This window comes from Pholcus phalangioides, unplaced genomic scaffold, assembly GCF_987345545.1.
Source record: "Pholcus phalangioides strain wild (caught in Gottingen) unplaced genomic scaffold, Ppha-v1.0 ptg000011l_1, whole genome shotgun sequence".
Classification (NCBI taxonomy): Eukaryota; Metazoa; Arthropoda; class Arachnida; order Araneae; family Pholcidae; genus Pholcus; species Pholcus phalangioides.
Genome location: NW_028301604.1, coordinates 10796045 through 10812030, shown reverse-complemented (window position 1 = coordinate 10812030; position 15986 = coordinate 10796045). Strand labels below are relative to the sequence as shown.

Below are 15986 nucleotides of genomic sequence, written 5' to 3'. Positions count from 1 at the left end.
TAATTTAAATTGATCAAAAAACCAGATTTAATGAGTCTATGACAATGAAAACTGAAAACTTCATCGTCTGTTTTTGTAGTTGAGGATGCGGTGGTATATGGCCATACCCGAAGGCAGCAAAAACCCCATATTCCCTGTTACCCGACTATTCGATAATAAACACACTTCCTACACAAGATAGCACTCAAAAATGATTCTTTTTGCCTGCATGCATATATTTAAACTTTTACTAGCCAAACCACCAGCGTAGTCTAAATAATTATAATCATGACATAACGAAATCATTTGCGAATTTCATTTGCAACAGCCGAATATAATTATATCTCATAATATATCTCTGATGCATCTACTGGGATCTAGGTATGAGGTAATAAGTATACAATCCCCGATCGACCAGGTGAGACGGGTGGAGAGATCGACAAAAAAATCAGGCACTCTTGAAATGACGAGCCGATCGAACGGCAACACGATCATGTTTCATTCGGGCCATCACGCGAGGATCTGGACCGTTACCATCGATTATGATGAAGAAAATAAAGAAAAGATTCTAACAATCGACTTCAATCTTATCGGCTGTGGACAAACCGAAACAATTTCAAATCATAGGAAGTAGGGTGCTATTACAAATCATAACTCCAACGTCATTATTATAGGAAAGAAATGAGTAGTTATTATGTTACACTAAATTATTCATCACCATTACGATTCTTATGCGAAACAAAATTCGAAAACACGTGTTCAAAGCAATCCGAAAGCGTTCACCGATTTGTCAGAAGCTTTTCATATTTGGATTCAGCAACACGTAATGCGATAAACTTGGTCTTTTTTGAGATTAAAACTTATAATTTATGAATTTACATTTTTATAAGATGATTAGTGAGACACACATGCAAAAATAAATTTTAAGTCAATTATCAGCACCGATAATGAGTGTTAGTGAAATAATAATTGAATATAAAAAATAAATATTGTTATTATATATTAATATTTTATCATTTTCTGAAAATATTTAGATATACGTTTAATTTCGCAAATAATAGATCCGAATTTGGCAAACAGAAAAAAAAATTCCTAATGAGAGAAATTTCGCATTTATTCCTCAAAATAAGAACTTTCTTGTTGAAAATTTTTAATTCACTCAAAAAAAGAAATAACTCAAATCAAAATTATTGCATTCATTAGCAAAACCATTTCTCGAATCAAAAAATTTGCATTCGTTCGTAAAATTATAACATTGATGCTTATTCAAATTCGTAATGTTTACTAAAATCATGAATAAACAGTGTTTTCACAATCATTATGATAATTATTGCTATAAATACATTCATCTAACGTATTTGTCAGTTTCAACGTTTTTCCCTTAATTTTTCAGTGATTTTAACTACAATTGAGAATTTTGAAGACTTATGGCAACGTTTTTGATGTCCCGTATTTTACAGTATTTAAGAGATTCCGGTTCCCCTTTTCTCAATGAAATATGGTCATCTTATTCATTTGAATGTGTTTTTTCGTCAAATAGATTTTTTCTACTGTGATTTTTTTTTGTAGAAGCCCTTTATTCCCCCACCCTTCATCCATTTTTGCAGTAATTAGCAAATTTGTCATAAATTACATTTTTGGCTACAATATCGATAAGGTACCTACCGATATCCCATATTTAGGATCGTAATTTCCCACATTTTCTTTGATGAGGTTGTTCTCCATACTAACTAGGAAGATAGAATTTTTATTTGAGCTTATATGGATATTTGTAATATTTGTAGTATAAATTTAAACCATTGAATTAATTTTTCATTCAGTTGAAATCGAATTATCAAGTCTGCCTGTGGACCACCTATGCCATCGTCGCGGACCATAGGTTGAGAAACGCTGAACTAAACTAACGACAAAATTCTTTTATAGTTTGATTATAAGGCCAAGCACTAAAGCACATTGCTGTTGAAAGTTCTAGAATTCCCGAGTGCTCAGAAAAATTACTACCTATTTTCGCTTCAAAAGTGTAAACTATGAAGACTTCGCGGAAAAGTGGTAAAAATCAAATTTTCGCATTTATTCATCAAAAATGGGAAATTTCGTAAATACACGAAAAGTCCATTTCCCTTTTGAGTTTAGTCAATAATATTCGATTAAAAGTACCTGTGCTTCGAGAATCTCTTGAATTTTGAGGAAAACTGATTGATACTTTCCATAAGAAATCTAATGCTATAATACCTTTGACGAATTCGATTAATTTTTCTTCATTTATTACTCCTAAATTGTACTCCTTTATAGAAAAAATGATTTTGACAATACTACAAAGAGTAAAATCAGTTCTGATTAGGGCTGGGAATTGATCTAAATTTTTAACTGGTTAACCACAAATTTTTAATCGATTAATCGACTGACATCTAATTTCAATCTATATATATAAAACAACATGTCGGGCGCGGTAGCCCAGGTCGATAAAATACTCGCTTAAAGTACCAAAGGATATTTAGGGTGTCACGAGTTCGATACCCGGTTCGTCCTTGTCAGAAAACTTTCCTGACACAGGGGTACAACAGAAACGGTGACAAGACCGCAGAAAAAATTGCTACCGCAGGGAGTCCCCCATCCACGGGTTAGCGCAACAACCTCTCGATGAGTATAAAAAACAAGCCTGCCGTTCAGAATCGGCAATAAATTATAGGTCCCGGTCTAATTAGCCCTCGTGTGCAGAAAATGACAGTGGTGCGACAAAAATAAGTAACATGTCATGACTAATTCATCATCGCCGAGCCGAAACCATTTGAACCTATGAATATCAAATTTGGTCAATTGTTTTGTTTCATGCCGTAAAGACTTACTAAGAAGAGGTTTTTCGAAATTCGACCCCTAAGGGGTGAAAAGTAGGGTGTTCACAAAGGTAACAGAGAAATCACGCCGAGTCAAAACCCCTGAATGTATAGTCATGAAATTTCGTCAGAAGCTTTATTTCGTGACGTAAAGACTAAGTAAGAAGGGGATTATTGAAATTCCACCCATTAGGGGGTCATACAGGTGGGGGGGGAGGGTGCTCGAAGGTTACATAGAGAAATCACGCCGAGCCGAAACTGATGAAATTCATAAAATTCGGTCAGAAGTTTTATTCCATGACGTAGAAAACAACTAAATAAGGGTTTTTCAAAATTCGATCCCAAAGTGGGGGAGGGGGGGAATCACAATAGGGTTCAAAAGTAATACAGAAACCATGCCAAGCTGAAACCGCTGAAGCTATAAATATGAAATTTGGTCAGTATTTTTGTAATGAGAGAAGAGTCTTGCTGAGGCGGGATTTTTCAAAATTCAACCCCTTAATGGGAGGAGGGGTCGAAGGTTGCATGGAGCGATCAATAGTGAGCCAAAATCGCTGAAGCCATAAATATGAAATTTAGTTAGTATTATATTTCATAATGCACATACCCACTAAAACGAGATTTCTAGAAATTCATCCCCCAAGGGAGTCATGAGGGGTTCAAATGTTATATGAGGGAATCATCGTCAAGTAATTTTCAGATTACCAAATCTACGTTTTCGTAACTATATAATATTTATTGATGCTATAAAAATATATTTTAATCACTTCACACACGTATTTTGTAGATGTAAACAAATATAAGAACAAATTCAAAAATTAAGGCTGCCCTCTTGAAACAATTTAATATGCTGAACATATTTTGTTAAAACCTGGAATTTTTCATTTGGATTTTGTCTTTTTTTCCTTAAAAGCAGTTATTTTAGGCTAGTTACTGATTTCGAAACTTTTGATATCATACTGTTTTCCTAGAAACTCCTCACAAATGGTACATGTGAGAAGAGGAGCCAATGCTTTTCCAAGCATACGAAAAACTACTGTTCATAAAGAAGACAATAAATTCTGGTCTTAATCTTCAGAATCTCTCATCAAATTCAATCTCAAATCGAAATCATCAGTTTTCGTTGAATCGACTTGTATTTCACCATGCCGAAAAATTTGATCGAAGCATTGATTCAAGTATTTAAAAATGTGTAAGATCACTTATCCAAAATGTTATACAGGGTATTACTTAATTCCTCTTGCGAATTTTAATGGCGAACCGTTGATCCTAGAAGCATACTTCCGATTAGAAAAACATCCAACAACGTGTATAACTCAGATACGTCATTCATGTTGCAAGGGGTTTATAGTTATTAAAATAAAATAAAAAATGAAAGACACAAAAACATTTTATACGGACACCCTGTCGTCGAAAATTGAAAAATTGGGAGAGAACAGCAAAAACTAACGAACAACGATTCTTTCCCTTGTTTATGCTCTTCTTTTCCATGTTTCCTCCGATTTTTGAATTCAAATATCTCAGTGAATATCTCAGTGTTTCACTTAGAAACGTAGAATTTTTTTGTTGGCCATGGTAGAGCCTGGACAACAACTTTGTAATTGTGTTTTTGAGGACAAGGTGTCCGTATAAGTTTTTTTTTATTTCAATAACTACACAACTTCTTGCAACATGAATGACGTATCTGAGTTCTATACACATTGTTTGGCTAATTTTTCTAATTGGAAGGATGCCTCCAAGATCAACGGTTCGCCAGTAAAATTCGGCAAGGGGAATTAAGTAATAACTCTATGTATAGGTAGGGTTATCAACCGTCCTCCTTTAAGAGAACATGTCTTCCTTTTTTATGTCATTTCAAGCGTCCTCCTACGTTTCGGAAAATTCACTCTTTTGTCCTCCTTTTCAGGTTTCCGGAGTTATTTTCCTTTTTTCCTGGGGAAAACATATATTTTTCCATTGATATGAGTGTTTTTGTGCTTTTTGTGCCCCACACGCATTCACCAATAACCGTCGAAATTCCCAGAATTTTTTCTGTTTCTGCTTTGTTTATGTGTTCTGAAAAACTATTGTTGGGAAAAATTATTGATGTGGGGAAGAGAGGTTTTTTGGTTGAAATAGTGACGCCATCCGTTGGGAAAAGTGAGATAAGTGACGTCACCAAGGGTGAGCGAATTCGTGCGTTTTCGATCTGGTAACCCTATATATAGGTATATAATTTAAGACATTTGAACATCTAATCGATTTCGTTGAACAAATCAAGTTAAATTACAAATTTTTTAAGCAATTTTTAATCCAATTTTAATCGGACTGATCGAGTCGATTAACTTTACTAAAAGTTTTAACTTTACTAAATGTTTTAACTTTACTAAAAGTTTTAAATTTACTAAAAGTTTTAACTGCGCTAACACAATTGATAGATTAACATACCCGATTAATAGATTAATTAGACCAGGCCTAGTTCTAATATTCACTACTTTTAGGAAGGACTGACATTGGTATAGTATCGGTGTAGAGAATAACCTTTGCTTAAAACTTTTATGGGATCCTGAGATTTTTCGTATGATGGCTCTAGCTTTCTCTGGTCTGACGAATACCCGAGGATGAATGGAGCGAGCTGAGACTATCTATATATATAAAATTGATTTTCTGTCTGTGTGTGTGTATGTATGTTCTCTATACAAATCTACAATTTTAGATCGATCGTCGCCAAATTTTGCATATATACCAAATGGGACCCGACTTGAACGATAGGCTACTTTAAAATTTCGTCAGAGCAGGGCAAGTGCCCCAAATGGGCAGAAAACTGTCGGGCAACAATGGTTTCTCTGCCTCAACAATCACTTTCCGAACGTTTACTTTGGTTACCGTGGTTCCCTAGCAATGCGTATAAGACGTGTTTTATGCCTTTACAATGGTTTGTCATTTCTTCAACGCTGTCAGTATATGTATAATATTTATGCTTTTATAATGGTTTGCCACTTTATTCAATCCTCCCAGTTATGAGAGCTTTTTGAATAGACACCATCATCAGCATCACTTTGAGGGTAAGGCAAAGGATGATCCCCCATAGAAATCAGTGTTAAAATTCCGATTTTAATTAGAAGTGCGGAAATTTGGTGGGGTTTTTTCTGTCACATCAATAATTTTAAAAATTGTATTAAATACTCGATTTTTGAAATATTGAGTTCGCTTAGAGATAGATATACGATTAAATATGAAGTAATTAGCCCCGGACCTACTTTCGAGCTGGATATTCATGCAATAACATTGATTTCAACTTTTTATTTATATCTTCTCAAGCATGAAAATTAATGTCTCCGCGAATTGTCTTTTGATATTCAACTGCATAAATTCATGTGGGTTAGGATATTCTAAAATTAGTTATGGGCCCATAAAGTGCATCGAAGAAATTCCACAGCTTTAATTAAGCATTTTTTGAAACAGAAGCAGGCAGAGATGAATAACTTGAAGTTCAAAGTGGGGAATCGAAATACCTAGCACCCTTTAAAAAAAGAAAAAAATATATTTATTTCTTTTTTTACGTTTCTTTAAAGCTAGATTTGTTTCTTTCATGAGTCGCGTAGGAAGTCGCCATATTGGTGAACTTGGACACGGTTTGCAATTCCCTCAAAGAAAGAGGGAGGTATCACGTGATCCAAAAAAACCTCATTGAAAAAAACCCGGGCAACGCCGGGTATTATAGCTAGTAATATATACAATTAGCATGTCATTTACAGATACCACAGAGACCGAAACACGTTAGCAGTTTCAACCACCTATGGCTATGCCATCAGAATTATATAGGTATTGAATCTGCCTGCTAAGTTCAAATGTAGGTAGCAACTATTGAATTTTTAATTCAATTAGTGCTATAGCTATTGTTATTACCTATTTCACACATAATGTTAATTAGACGCGCGTTGAAACTTAATTAAATTACAAAGCATCATGCAAACAACTTAATCTCTGACGTTCCAATGAAATTATTTGAGCTAAAATATTGCATATATAAGTACTGTTTATTCAATATTTAATTTCTGAGTTAAGATTGAGCCTGTTCATAGAGGAAATACAGAGAAAACATAGCTTGTGATTTGATTTTTTTTATACACATTTATATAGAGCATGGGTTTCTATCTGGTGCTGCGTGGAACGCTGGGATTTCACGAAGGCTTTCGTGTTTTTAATTATTGGCAAAATGTAGCATGTTTCATGATGCTTTAGTAAAAACAGCTTTATTAGAGAAATATTCGTGTTTGTTTGGGTTCCGTGGAACGGTCTCGTAATCATCCTGGGTTCCACGTGACTTAAGGGGTCTTCTACTACCTTTCAACATGGTAAAAAACTTTCTCTATTAGAAATATCATTAAAAATATTATTTAACCATTGATTTTTTTACACATATATTTGATTGCATATGCTATCCCTATGCATGCCAGAGTACACATATGTCACATGTCACATATCTCCAATACTTATTTTTTTGCAAACTTTCAAATAAAATGCATTTTTAACAGCTTGCGGGCATGATAAAATAGCATGAAATCAATGTAATTGAATAATTTCTTCTCTGAGATTTAATCTCTCAGTTTCTTCTAGTTTTTCTCTAATAGGGTTGTTAATAAATGGAATAGCTTACCCCGGGGGTAGTGAATTCTAACATAACTGATACGTTTAAAACATATACGATAAACATATTGTGGTAAATCGAGAAGCTATTCATTCATAAGACAACCATAAATATTTTTTTATGGGCAGTGTATTATACTTTATCATGTATATATAGTTTTTAATTTATATAATTGCACTTTTAATTGGGTTGCTGTATTTTAGAAATATACGACATCCATATTTGTTATGCACATCTTTTTCTCAGCAACCATATCGTTGGGTATTTTGCCTGTTGTGACCTTGTATTTGTATTTGCATGATAAAAATTTATTCAAAATAATGAAAACTTTTTAGTTCATAAAATGATGATGTTAAAAATGTATTATTTGAAAATTTGCGAAAATTCCGATAAGTTAAAGATATGTAAAACTTTGTACTGGCAATATATACAATCAAATATATATGTGTAAAACATATGGAATAAATTAATGATTAAATAATATTTTTAATAATATTTCTACTAGGTCATAGTTTTTACACCATGTTTAAAATGTAGGAGATCCCGCTTAAAATGTTGAAAGCCTTGATACAAAAGCATAAAGGTGTTTTCTCTCTATTGTTTAAGGTAATTCATGCTAATCTCCTACTACAGATTTTTGAAAAAAAATTTCCTTAGTTTTTACCGAATGTAACATCCAGCTATCGCATGGATAGCTATCCGCTTGACTAGACTTTCCATAGAACACTCACCTCAAAACATTCACGTCAAGCATTAGTCTCTGTCGGCATCAAAAAGTGATATCCAACGCCCTTTATTTCCAGGAAAGTCGAATGGGTGAATCCTTGCGTATAACATTCAATTTATTATTATAATTACAATCCATCGAAGCCGAACACCCAACGACTGAGTTGACTGATTTTTGTCACTACATTCATTTTCCTTCGTGAAATGAATTTTCTTAAGTAACAAAATTTACGGTTCACTCCGAAGTTATTTGTTTACACAAAAACAAAAAGCGAGTCTAAAGTTTCGTACTGTTATATAAAACCAAGGTTAAATGTTTGGAATGCAAATAACCTCGTTATAACGGACTAATAGGGACTGAAGGTTATCCGTTATAATGATAGTCCGGTTTTTCACAAATATTTTTTACAGGGGTGTAATCCTACAGGGTGTACATCAATGAAATTTCGGTAGTTATAGTCGCAAAAAAGCGTTTATTGTATATCAAATAAAAAACAGCCTTCAACATAGGTTGAATTGAAACAGATGTGTACGTATACACTTTACAAATCTTCATTTCTCTAGCTGGCGAGTGGTATGAGTCATGCAGCACATCCATATTTACGCTAAACAAAACAACGATCGATGTTTAATCGCTTGTTTGAAAATGCTTTTTAAACAAGTTAATATTTTTAAGTACTTTTTAGATTCTTAAAACGAGTTGTAAACTCGTCAGATAAAAATTTTACAAGTATTACAATTTTTTCAGCTGTCCGTTATAGTGAGGCTCTATTGTATTTGTGAAGCTTCACAACTTCAGTTATAAAATATGTAAAAATGTAGTTATATATTCGTCAGTAATATTATTCTCAAAACATATTCTCTCAGAAATAAAGGCACACACACACAGTGCGTCAAAAGTTTAAAGATTGAGTATTTTTAAATGAAACATGAACGAAAGCAACGAAGAAGTTTGAACACACAATTATAGAACTAAAGAATTCCTGTGCAATAATTTTGACATGTATAATATACATGTCTTTGTATTTGTATTACAAAACTCTAGCCATAATTATTTTTAAAAATCAGTCTTAATAAGTGTAAATACTTTTATCACGAAAGAATAGTTTTGACCCGTTTTTACAAATAACTACAAAAATTCTATCAAGTGCCGATAAACTCAAAATATCATTTTATCTCAATTTAAACTTATTTGAATTACTTGGTCAAATAATTTCAGATCAACTTCGTTAGATTTGACTTTTCAGTTTCCACGCAGAACTTGAAACTACTGCTCATGAACATATCGCACATACATCCCGTAGTCATTCCTCTAAGTCTTTGCTATTATATAAATACCGGTCATTCCATTACAACTTCATGACTATTCTCGAACCAGATTTTCGCAGAGGCAGAACTTTGTGTAGGTGCATTGTCTAGAGATGCAGTGTGTAATCACTGCCCACTAAACTTTAAAAACAAAAAGTGGTTTCTAGGACAGCCTGATAGTTTGGAAATTCTTTCCATACAAGTCTTGGCGACGAACGCATTTGGAGTCACATTGTTACTGCTTTCGTCGATGAACTTTGTCCTGAACTGTGTCCTTTAAGATATTGCAATATTAATGCCGAGAAACATCAGGTAGTGAAGACTATTGTGAGGAACACAAACAAATAATGGAAACATTATCTTTTACTGATAGAATTTTGGTCATAATTTCATTCTTTCTTTTTTGATATAACCAACCATTTATTGCTTGATAAAAAAACATTGTAAGCAACAGAGCTACTTCTATTCATTTCTCTAGAAATTTGCCAAATCGTTTCTCCCTAATACTTAAAACTTTTATGGCCTTTCACGGGATAAATGAACGTAATGAGGTGAATGTATATTGAATGTTATTGATTTTTCGTGCGCATCCTCAATCAGTGCCCATTGGCAACCTAACTTTATGTAAATTTGTAAAATCACTTTTTCTTTTAAAGTTTTTCTATATACTTATGAAAGCATTTTGTTTTTCGAATTTCAATTCAGAATATTTTTAGGTCAGTTATACATATCAAAATTATTTCACACTTTAGACCTAAAACTGTGTATAAGAGGTTCTTTGACTGATACTTTCACTCATATATTTTATTTTTAAAAAATACTCCTTCTCTATATTTATGAAAAAAAGATTAAAACTGTTAACTTTTTTCCGAAAAGTTAAATTTATCAATTTCGAAATCAAATGATCGAAATACCGGAGGTGCGATTAAAACATGATAATCATATAAAAATTAATGTAATGATATTCTGTAAATGAGTATAATGAATCAAAATATTTTGATTTAATACAAAAAATGCGGTTAATAAACGAATTTATACCTGGGGTTATGAAGTCATCGGTGAATTAATATGTTGCATATATACGAATTTATAGAACCAATTTGCATTAACACGATCGTGTCAATGTCTCAAAGAAACTCGCTGAATTTTCAACAATAATTTAGTAAGGCTTTATTAAACATATAACAATATGCTTTCAAAAGTTTACAAACAATATTTACCGGAAATCACAAAATCAAAAAATAATAAAATAATGTAGAATTCTTTCAAGGAGTATCTTTAACAAAACTTAGTATGTTACGGTGAGCTTGATTAAGATATTCCGGGTCACAAAATTAATGAATATTTTACTAAAGCGAAAGCCAGTTATGACAACTTTTATTCGCATATCGAAGACTACGAAAACCAGAGAATTTTTTTTTAAAAATAAATAAAATAAACTTCAAGATCATACCCAGTTAATTATTTTGGAGTAGTTAAAACTAATTTCAAATCAAACGAGTTGACAGAAAATATCTCGTACGAAAATTTCAAATATCAAAAGTTGAAAAATACAAGCACACGCATGTACGATAATACGTATATCTAAACAGTTTTTCTGCAGCGATTTCTCATTATTACTTTAGAGATTATTATTCTTGTTTTTCTTCCTCCTAAGTTATCCTTTATCTCGTGTATAGAATGTTCGAGATGCAGAAATAAGAGAGGCACAGCTCTTAAAATATGTAAATGTAAAGGATTTCCTGGGCGTTCGCTAATTTGAAAATGCTTTTAATTAGCGAGTTATATTTTTATTCTTTGACTTAATTCCTCCCAACTTAACATTTTTATTCATTTCTAGATAAACATTTTCAGACGTAGGCATATATATTTATATGTATGTGTTACAATGTTGTTGTTGCCTTTTGCCGAAAGAGAAAGTGAATATTTTATGTATAAGATATGCTGCTCTGTGGCAAACAGATGTTCAATACTAAACATAGAAAAACGAGGAAAGAAACAAAAATCACGCGCGTTTCGCTTAAGAAAATGATACAATTAACAGCATCGGTATTGGCTCTTTGGTATCTTACTACTCTTTTGAAGAAAAAATATATAATAATAAATAATAAAATATATAAAACAAAAAATACACGGCTTTGAAAAATTTATAGGCGAGCTATCGAAAAGATACAGCGTGACTAATTTTCTCTAGTCACGCACTGAGATATGTGAGCAAATAATAATAACAATAATAATAGTTGAAAATTGAAAAAAAAAAAAACCTCCTCGTTCAATTGTTAATCAGAAAGATAACAAACATTATCTAGATATAATCGAGAAATAATGGATTATCAGGTAATTGAATCAAGAATTTCCAGCGTAAAAAACAACACCACGCTACCTGTATTCTAAGCGTTCTAATATTCTTAAAGGAATACAAGATAATCCTTAAGGGGGGAATAATTTATGAACAGTGCAATAAATCCTCTAATTTTATATCGCTAATGAATATCTTTCCTGTTTTTTTACTATTACTTTAATGACTGACTTATAATTTATACATACTTTTCAATTATTATTAATTTTTTCTTCATTTTTTCCCCATTCCTTGGAATGTTTCGTGGAATATTTTTTATTGTTATAAACTATTCCGCGTTTTAGTGATCTATGATTTAGTTTTAACTACCGTTATCGATACGAATGTTTTAATTAATTATAAGTTAATGACTTTAGAGGAACCTGAGATTGTGAAAGGATTATATCAAGGTTTCGAGATGTATCTGAGAATCCGAAATTATTAGTATCTCCGTATATGGTATCTGTTGTTCAATAAAATTTAATGAATTCATCTGTAGAAATGTCAGAAGATAGGTGAATGATGATAGTTATCTAATAATAAATTTAAGACATATTGATTTCTTATGATAGCCATCGAGCTTTCGGTGATTTTTATTGAGAGAATAACTTATTACCTATATTGTTTTCGCTCTACTAAATATGCTATTCATTGTCATAATTTAAAGGTCAGAATTTATCCCCTTTTTTACAACTTTCTTAAGTTTAAATACTGATCATTATTATTAGCAAATCGTATTTGAATTCTTATTTTCTTCTTTTTGTTTAGGGAAACCTGTTCCCAGGTTTCGACGATGGACTTGTGGGACGTCCAGATGGTCTTACAATGGATATCGGGAAACATGGGGCTACAGGCGGTCCAAGTCTTCACCTGAAGCACGACATGATGTACGCTCACCATCCAGGTATGGGTCCCGGCCATACAGCTGCCAATACGAGGCCACATCACACGCAGATGGTGCATTCCGGTATGGATGCCATGGACCTTCTAGACCCACTCTGCCCTTCATCCCTTCCTCCACTATCTATGCCTACGGAAAGCAGTGCCGTGAGCTCTCATCCCCAACTTCATGGACCGATATATTCCCACGGAATGAATACCATGATGGCGACCCACCACCACCCTCTAGCTCCACACCCATCCATGGCAATGCACGATGCGGACACCGATCCTAGAGAGCTCGAAGCTTTTGCCGAGAGATTCAAGCAGAGACGGATCAAACTTGGAGTGACGCAAGCGGACGTCGGAAAAGCATTGGCCAATCTCAAACTTCCCGGCGTCGGCTCACTGTCTCAGAGCACGATCTGCAGGTTCGAATCTCTCACGCTTTCCCACAACAACATGGTAGCACTGAAGCCTATATTGCAGGCATGGCTGGAGGCGGCTGAAGCACAGGCCAAGAACAAACGTCGAGAACCCGACGGCCCTAGCGTACTGCCAAGTGGCGAGAAGAAAAGGAAGCGGACGTCCATAGCAGCTCCGGAGAAACGTTCTCTCGAGGCTTACTTTGCTGTGCAACCAAGGCCATCGGGAGAAAAAATCGCAGCCATCGCTGAAAAACTGGACCTTAAAAAGAACGTGGTACGGGTCTGGTTTTGCAATCAGAGACAGAAACAGAAAAGAATGAAATATTCTGCGCAACAACACTAGTGATATGTGCGCTTCACGTCAATTTTCCGTTAGATGTTCGAATGGAAAAATTCGAAAACAAAAATTCAATCACGTTTCTGAGTCCGTGTGTTGACTAATATCTCGCGGTAACACACGCTTGACCTTGAAAGTGTTCTTTAAAAAACACGCACCGGTCAATTAATAAAATTGTGTAAAGTAGAGGGAAAATATAAGATCCTTCTAAAAATTTTAAAAAAGTACATGTTCCTTCCTCTCTATCTCTTTCAATTACTCAAGAAAAAAGATCAGATCAACTTCATCAAAGAGAAATATTCATAATTTTTAACTACCAATTCAAAAAAAACACCTCAGAATATTTGAGTTTCTTGCAGCCTTGAAAATTTCTAACTGCAATTATAACAATTATTTTTAACGTCATACCCTACGGAGTTATAATTATATTCTTTAAAAACCACATATATACAGTAAAACAGAATCTACCTAACCATAAGCGTAAAAAAAAATTAACAATATATCCATTATATTAATTAAACATTTTTTCTAACGTTTCGACGTTGGAAATATTTTTCTAATTCAAAAACTTCATTCCGAAATTTTCTTACGAAATCAAATTAGAGTAAATTATCTCTGGATAGTGAATCTTCTTCTGTGTATTAATAATATCAATTTAAAAATACAGAATATTCCCCTGAACATAGATATTTGTTCTCAATAACTATATATTTTTTGTCAATATTTTCTCTCCAAAATATTTAAATTGCATAGTCATTAAGTATCAATATTTAAAAACTTAATCTTAGAAAATAATAAAATGTTTAAGGTATGGAACATTAAGTCCTGATCATGTTGATAGCCGTAACACGTAAAACTACTCCATCATATCCGCACTTTTCAAATACAAATACAAGGTCACATCAGGCAAAATGCCCAACGAGGTGGTGGCTGAGAAAAAGATGCCCGTAACAAATATGTATGTCATATATTTCTAAAATACAGCAACCCCCCAATTAAAATTGCAATTATAAAAACTAAAGACTATATACATGATAGAATATAATACAATGCCCATAAAAAATATTTATGATTGTCTTATCTAGAGAAAAATTGAGTGCATACTAAATTTTGAAAACATCTAAATAATAATATTTTGTTGAAATTGAAAATTAACGATCAAAATTAAACTTAATTTTAACGATACGAAATTTTAATAAAATATATTTCTAAAATCTTTGGAATATTTTAGTTTATGATTATAGAAACAGCGAATTACAAAAAATATTAATTGATTTTAATTTAAAAAAACTGATAATATTCGGATTCGGTATTCCATTATTTATTTTATCAATAATGTATACAATATTTATATTAATTTATATATTTAAAGGTAAAAATATATTCATATATGTATCACACTGAGTTAACTTTATCGTTACGGAATTCAACTGACCGACCAAGTAAGTCATTTGTGAGAGAATTGGTGCCATTTTTATCGGTTCGAGCTGATAGAAAACATATTAACAAGCAGAATATTGTTGTGTTATACGGATGGAGGTAAGATACAATGCATGACCATATTATTATATTTTATAGCCACATGTTTCAAATATCCATATACATATATAAATTACTGTTATTTTTTTGAAGTTAAATAACACATGACGAAAATTTTCCCTCGACATAAAAACCAAACGAGTTTGATATTCACGGTGATGTAATCATTTACTAGACGAGAGCTTCTCGATGTAAATAAGTACCTTTAAAAATAATATGAAGGAAAATATGGAAATTTGTGAGCATATTCGATGATGATGAAGAAGGTATTCTCCATAACATCATGATTGATACGCTTTACACAAATTTGACTATTCTGTGAAAGAAAACATAATTTAAAAAAAAAATCATGTTACGCAAATGTCTGTTTCCGTTATTTCGAACATTTTCCCCTCACTAAGTTATTGTACATATATATATTGAAGATTTGTATTAAAATAACTTCTGTGGAATCTAAAGCGAAGAATTTATTTATTGAGTATGGCAATATTCTTATATCACGTCCATCAATTATAATATCATCGAATGTGTGGTTTTAAGCTAGTGGAATCCATATTTGACACGAAATGCCATGATATAGGCTATTGGAAATGATACGTTGATATAAACTGTTCCATGAAACTTACGGATTTCAAGTCTAAGTTTAGGGGATTGATATATTTGGTCAAACATTTTTAATTCACTCCTAAATGTAGATTTTCGTCCAGTCGCAATTATAAGAAATTATTTCGATATAAAAAATGTAAAATATCCTCGGATGTCATATCAACTAAAATTAAAGCATAAATACTTGAGTTATTACTCACAGCTGCTCAGATATCACTACTTTCCAGTACAAATAATTTGATTGACAACAAAGATGTTTTTTTAATTAACCCTTTATCTGCTAACGGTACTTCAAAGTATCAGGTTAGATAATTTGTTATGTAACCAAGTAGTTGTTTTAAAAACAGTATTTTTTTGCTTTTAATTAGAACTTAATTGACCT

General features: G+C 32.6%; 1 protein-coding gene across 1 annotated transcript in view; it reads left to right on the top strand.

Annotated features, from left to right (window-relative positions):
* LOC149080041 (inhibitory POU protein-like) overlaps positions 1 to 13898 on the top strand; it is a 43899-nt gene extending 30001 nt beyond the window's left edge. Inside the window, exon 2 of the mRNA XM_089238570.1 lies at positions 12584 to 13898. Coding sequence (XP_089094696.1) covers positions 12584 to 13465 — 882 coding nt within the window. The 3' untranslated portion in view covers positions 13466 to 13898. The remainder of the gene's footprint in view (positions 1 to 12583) is intronic.
* Positions 13899 to 15986: the final 2088 nt, after the last annotated feature.